Source organism: Thermobia domestica, chromosome 3 (genome assembly GCF_964235325.1).
Source record: "Thermobia domestica chromosome 3, izTheDome1.hap1.1, whole genome shotgun sequence".
NCBI classification, from domain to species: domain Eukaryota; kingdom Metazoa; phylum Arthropoda; class Insecta; order Zygentoma; family Lepismatidae; genus Thermobia; species Thermobia domestica.
In genome coordinates this window covers 154,417,815-154,425,138 of record NC_137456.1, presented here as the reverse complement: position 1 = coordinate 154,425,138, position 7,324 = coordinate 154,417,815, and the positions used below count along the sequence as shown (strand labels likewise).

General features: G+C 35.6%; 1 protein-coding gene across 1 annotated transcript; it reads right to left on the bottom strand.

The window, feature by feature from the left end:
- Window positions 1-6,316: 6,316 nt before the first annotated feature.
- On the bottom strand, window positions 6,317-6,943 carry LOC145682000 (uncharacterized). The gene has a single exon (XM_081753603.1). The coding sequence runs from the start codon at window positions 6,941-6,943 to the stop codon at window positions 6,317-6,319; it is 627 nt and encodes a 208-aa protein (XP_081609729.1).
- Between the last annotated feature and the right edge of the window lie 381 nt (window positions 6,944-7,324).

The following is a 7,324-nucleotide window of genomic DNA, read 5'->3' as shown; positions in this document are numbered from 1 at the left end:
ATATTTATATTTATATTTCACATGTATAGGGACGAATGTTCATGGGGTGTCAAACAATCATTGCATGAGTAATATATTTTAATCTTTCGATCCAGGGCCACGAATGCTCAATGATAGAACGTTCATCTGTGATGCATGAGGCCCCCGTGTTCAAATCATGTCCCCAAAAAGTGAACTTTATGTTGGATAAAATCATTGCATGAGAGCTCTGCGTTGACCTAGGAAGTCCTCGGTGGTTAAGTGGTAGAGCGTTCACATCTGAGGCATGAGACACCGTGTTCAAATTCTGCTCCCGACAAGTGAAATTTGTGGTGGACAAACACCGTGTGAATGGATTTCCTTGGGAGTTCTTTCGCTTCCCCCCACTTTCTTCACTTCATCATTTCACTCATTTCTAATCATCACCTTTCATCCATTAGCCTAGTAGGCATAACCATGGGACGTAAAACCCATTTTGTTTGATAGCTTTTCGGCTCCCTTCCTCCATTAGCCTAATATGCATAATCGTGGGACGGAAAACCCATTTTGTTTGATAGCTTTTCGGCTCCATTCCTCCATTAGCCTAGTAGGCATAACCGTGGGACGTAAAACACATTTTGTTTGATAGCCTTTCGTCTACATTCCTCCATTAGCCTAGTAGGCATAAGCGTGGGACATAAAACCCATTTTGTTTGGTAGCTTTTTGGCTCCATTTCTCCATTAGCCTAGTAGGTATTAGCGTGGGACATAAAACCCATTTTGTTTGATAGCCTTTCGGCTCCCTTCCTCTATTAGTCTAGTAGGCATAATCGTGGGACGTAAAACCCAATTTGTTTGATAACTTTTCGGCTCCCTTCCTCTATTAGCCTTGTAGGGATAACCGTAGGACGTAGAACCCATTTTGTTTGATAGCTTTACGGCTCCCTTCCTCTATTAGCCTTGTAGGGATAACCGTAGGACGTAGAACCCATTTTGTTTGATAGCTTTACGGCTCCCTTCCTCTATTATCCTCGTAGGCATAATTGTGGGACGTAAAACCCATTTTCTTTGATAGCTTTTGGGCTCCCTTCCTCCATTATCCTCGTAGACATAACTGTGTGATGTAAAACTCAAAAGATTTTATTTTTTGTCTCTGGTTCCACTTTTTTTATTCTATTACCATCACTTAAAGGTAAAGTGGTTCGATGTTCCAGGGCTCTCCCAAGCACATACAACAGACAGATAGATAGACAGACAGACAAGTAGACATGATATTATAAAATTTTAAGACACATAATATTATTTAACATGCAATTAAAAGTACTCTATCTTTTAACGTCCAATGTTCACTAACGTTTCTCACGTCAGTTGTTATCATTTGTTTTGGAGGACTGTAGTTCAGTCTGTTGCCTAGTTACAATAGGAAATATCAAAACATTTGGAAATGTTGTCTTATCTGTTGCTCTTGAAACTAAACACTTTTGAGACGGAATTCAATGTGCTAACAGAGAGAGAAAGAGATACTATCAAACAGACATTCACATATATGTATGTATGTGTCTCTGTGTGTTTTTTTAATGTTAGAAACTGGACTCATACGAACTGAGCTATGAAGAAATACACTTTATATCTTGTTCTTCCAACGGCCTTTATAACTAACTGAAGAAAGAACACACACAAACACACACACACACACACACACACACACACACACATATATATATATATATATATATATATATATATATATATATATATATATATATATATATATATATAATTACCTATTTTAATAAAGACGCTTTATTCACAGCTCACAAAATACGTCTTATGAAATACACTAAAGTTTTAGGCGGAAAAGACAGTAATCACACTATCTTCACAGTTAGCTGAACACCAATGTTTTTACGCGGTTAGCTGAACACCAATGTTTTTACGCGGAAGAGGATGTCATCCACACACGCTTACTCTGTTAAATCTGAATCACAAATGTTCTCCGTATACAGACACACACACACACACACACACACACACACACACACACACACACACACACACACACACACACGTGTTTGCCTTCCAGAATCATGTCCGAAAAAGTTCGATCATGCCTACCATAATCGAGGTCGCATACTAGTCATCGAAAACATATTTCATTACGATTTTACACGAAGATTTGAGAAAGCTGTGTTTCATTTTGTTTATACAGGTATCTCTATGAGAATGTATTTCAATTCTAAATTTCGATGACTTAGTTTTTTGTGTTATGGGAATGTGTCATAAAACAATATCTCATCACGGCTTCAACATAAGCAGCAAATTCGTTTTGGCATGATTTGATTTAATTTCTCTACATAAGTTATTTTAATTACTAGTCATAACAAACATCATCATGTGAATATCCATATAACACTTTTGACATGCAATACAACCGACGTGCTGACTTGAGTATACGAATTTTTTCATTCTACGTTGTTAAAACATTATGATATGCTATGAGAAGCTTCCGCTATTAGAACATGCTCAATCAGTGGAATCCAATACGTTTTAAAACAATCATGAACTGCAATATTCGTCTTATCAACTCAAATTCCTGAGAAGGTTCCAGACGAAAATTTTCCACAAGAGTCATAACCTACAGGCGTTTCGTGAGCATAAGACAAGGGCTAAACCCTTACGCTCTTCGCAGGAGGTCTCGGGACTTCAATTCTTAGTATTACTTGATGAGGCTGGGGGCTGAGGGGGGATCTAGCTATCCAATACAAGACGACTAGAAAAAGAAGACGAACAGGCATGTTTTTTCATGAACCTATAGCTGGTGGTAGCCCGAAAAGCCTATGAGCCTAACAACTAAAGGCCTGTTGAAACTTGACTTCGAATTCTCCAATACTATGAGCTTCTTTCCGTTCTTAACTTTGCAAGAGGGGGCCTTGGGAGGTTGGAGGATTTAAATAACTAGCCAATACACAACGAGAAGATGAAGAGGAAAAGGCATGTTTCATCTTGATTCAGCAGCCGGTAGGCGTCCAAGAGTATGAACATACGTATACCAGCTTAGCAACAACGCCCACGCCACGTTCCCGTGGGAAAAAAATCGAATTCTAGGAAAACAAGATATTTTTTTGCTGACTCAGCCATCTATCCAGGCTTTATTCTACTGCACCTACGTCAAAACTAGAAATGCACATTTGTGTCATATATCGGTTACACCCGAAAGTCTTATATCTACAACGAATATTATTAGAGGTCTGATGAGAATACTTGTACTCGTTTTGACGCGATCCACCACAGCGTTTGACATAGAGTTATTTTCGTACACACCGTTTACTTATTTGGTTTCAAAATATAAATAATGTTTGTTGCTCTCCCAAGACAATAAACACCCTATGATAACTCGTCGTGCGTTTACGAATATTGTTACCTACCACTCGAATTCATTGCTATATCGGATGGAAAGAGTTTTGCATATTTTCCTTGTAACCAATTCAACAATTATAAGATATTTTCTGTACATTTCTCGTTCAATGGTTTGGCATAATTATCGGTTATTACTATGCAGCTGGTGAATGTGTAATATTGCTTACCTTGATATACAGTAACCAATAATGAAATATATCACTGCATTGTAGAATAACACAGTAAAGTCTAGAGTTATCAATTGGTAACGATACATAGTGAAATCGAGACAAAATAAAAACCAGTGTCATTTACTTTTCTTAAGTAGTGTGGTAAAGAAACAACAAATAGTTAATGAAGGTAACATATGTTCGATGCATTAGTACGAAACAACATTCTGTTCAAATTTAAGTTCGCTGTATCCACAGCAGTGCCAATTAGCACGTACAGTCGCGGCCACCGATAAGCGACCCTTAGCCATACCCTTCGTAAGAAACAGCCCCTTCCGCAAGCATGACCACAAGTGACCACAAAAGTGTTTTCTGCACGTGCTGAGGGACAAGGTTGTCACATCTTTTCTAGAAAATGTCTGGACACCATATGTTCTTTCTTCTAGAGAAAGCCATTGAGAAAACCGTAGCAGAAACGTATTGACTTGTGAATTGTATAATAGAAAGTGATCTAAGAAAAATGTTAAATGATCGAGTGCCAACAACAATTCAAATAGGGCGAAAATACCAAAATTAAACACGAATTATTTATGAGTTTTTAAAAAGATATATAACTACTATATTTACTACACTACTATATACACTACGATATATACACTACTATATTATATATAAAAATGATTAAAGTGACTTACTCATCAATAACTAAGACAAACTATTATAGATAGAAACATGAATTTGTAAGAATGTTCCTTTGTCACAAAATCAAGAGCTAAGAAAAGATTTGTTTGAAATGTGTCTTACAGGGAAGTAAAAGAGGATTCAAATAGTTCTTTGCTAAGAATAAAGTATCTCACGAATCCTTGAACTTATTTTTTTATTCCGTTGCTGAGAAGCGGAAATAGGGTAATTTTCTATAATATTTACACGTATAATTTTAGTTTTATTAAAGAAAAATTATCAGGTAATTAAAAACAAACATTAGTGCAAAATAACAGAAAGTTGCAGATTTGATTAGCAGTTGGTTGATAAAGCTGCCAGTAAATTGAACTTAAAACAACATTTAAAACAGACTATTGTGAAAATGATGAATGTAAATACTCTATTATTCTATTGAAATTAATATAATTCAATCGCTATAAAATGTCTTACATGAAAACGTATCCTAAAGTTAGTGGCTTGGACTAGATTTATGGTTCTCATCACTGAAGCCAATAAATGGACGATATTAAAGAAATGTTGTTTAGACTTATCGTATATTATTCCGATATGTAGTCTCTTTTCACTTAAGGCTACTGGTTTGGGAGGTGCGAAAACTAATTAACTCAGTGTTGCACACGAGAAGAGACGTGTTGTTGAGCTTGAAGAAGTATTGTCTCGATTCTCAAAGAATTCTTTTCCGCCTCGTCTCGAAAAAATTTCATCTTGTTCAGTAATTTTATATTCTTTTAAAAGTAATTTTGGTGATTTTTTTAATTTAGCGATAAGAAATTTAAATGCTTTATTGGGATAGGTGTTAAATAATTAACATTAATTAAAAAGATACATATCGCCCATGTGTTTTAACCAATTTTCATATCGAAACCAGGTCTGTAGCTAGGATGGCGAGGGAGGTTTTGCTCCTCTTCGACTACCTTCAGCCCTTTCACTTATTTGTTGGTGTGTATATCAAATAACTGCTTCTGTTATTTTCGGCCTTCGAATAATGAATCATGAAAGTTAAAAGAAATATTGAACTACCAGTGGTAATAAAATAAGACTGCCAGTATTATTCTAACTCAGGGTTTCTCAACCTCGGGGTCGCGACCCCCAGGGTCTCATATGGGTCACTAAGATAAGCGGAAGAGATAAATATGATAAAAATCTAATATCGGAAGATATTTTAAATATTTTGAATTTTGTTCTGATAGGCATATTTTTATGTTAATCCTTACTGTTAACAACAACAACAAATAGGTCTACTAAATATTTTCAACAGGTGCAGAGATGTTAAAAATCAATTTAAATGAAAGAGGTATGATATGGAACTAATGAGAACTGCATATTGAAACACCAGAAAAATCAAGTTATTTAGAATACTCAATAACTTGTTTTAATAACTGTTCAAGCTTTTTCCACGAGAATTAGAAATTACTTTTTTTTTTTATCATACATCCAGAATTAAGAGAGTTATAAAGTTTTAAAATTTTCAAAAGGTCTCCATTTTGAAACAGTATAACGGATCGGATTCAATATTTGTAATATGAATGAACTGACCAAATTAGGTTTTAATCTATTCGCTTTTAGGGAAGTTACTGTATCCACTATATACAAGAAATGGATTCTGCTATTATGGACATAGATGGATGTCGTGAGACCTTTGCAATCGGTATATTAATACTCCCATACAAGCTTATTACAAACCAGAAATTATCAAGGGGTCGTTGGTAAGAGGATGTGATAAAATGGGGGTCGTAATAGAAATTAGGTTGAGAACCATTGTTCTAACAGTATATGAATTCTACAAGAGCGAGTGTTATCAAACATATCAAAATAAAAACTTGCAATAAAATACATCAATATATTAATTTATTATATATATAATTATTAAAAGTAAATTGGACAAACTATTTTTAAATAGGGGATTCTGTAAAAACGTGGGATTATGTGTTCGCCCGTTCGTGAATACAAATATTTTGAACAAGAAAAAAATTCAATTGAACAATAATCAGCCAGAAATATTATAAGGTGCATGATCTACGAAAATAAGAGAATATTAAAAGGTATGGAATACTGTCTTACCTTGGAAAGTGCTATTCCTGATCTAAGTCAGAATCGTCTGTTGACGAATCTCTTATTTCCATTAAAACTCTGCTTGAGTTATTGAAAACCGACTGAAGGTCTCTGTAACTGTCTTCAATATTCTCCACGTGTCTTATGTAATTTTTACAATTGTCAACACTAATTCTGCTGAACGCACTATTTAATAAAGACACTAGTTTCGGTAGGGATTCATCTTTCAAATTTTGGGATGCTATCGTTCGTTTTAATTGCGACCACACTATTTCAATTGGATTCAATACGCAATGATATGGAGGTAATCTTAAAACAGCACGCCCATATGATGCTGCAACTTCGTCTATTGCGTACCTTTTTCTTCTTTTGTTCGCAGGCAGTTGTTCATCAATAATTTGGAGAAGAACAGGTATTATCGGGACCGGACTAGGTATGGCGATATTGTGGATTCGCATATAATTAAGAATAGTTTCTTTTCTCCACGATGTATTAGGTTTTGGATTAATTACACGGCTATGATAAGGGGCATTATCCAAAACTATAACTGATGGCTCCTCTAAGCGTTTCAGTATGGACTTTTCAAACCAATTCTCGAAAATTTCTGCGTTTATTGTCCCATGATAATCGGCAGGAGCATCAGACATTTTCTTGTGGCTTATAAATAAAGCACTATCTACAAAACCAAATCGGCCACCACAGTGCATAATAACTATCCGTTCCCCTTTTTTTGTCCGAAGTTGCAACTGCGCAATTGTCAGAGTCGTCGGACCAATTTTTCATTTGGCACGTGTTGCTATCGTACCAAGTTTCATCGAGGTACACGTCAGAGTATCCCGCGGAATGGTAAGCTTTAATTTCTTCGAGATAACGGTATCTCCAAGCAATAACTTTATTGGACTCACATTTCGCGCTATTTCTAGACATTGATTTATATGAAAACCCCATACTGTGTAACAGACGACGTAATGTTCTCATCGAATATGGAAATTCATAGTTAGTCCCAGATGTCTTCTCACACATAATTC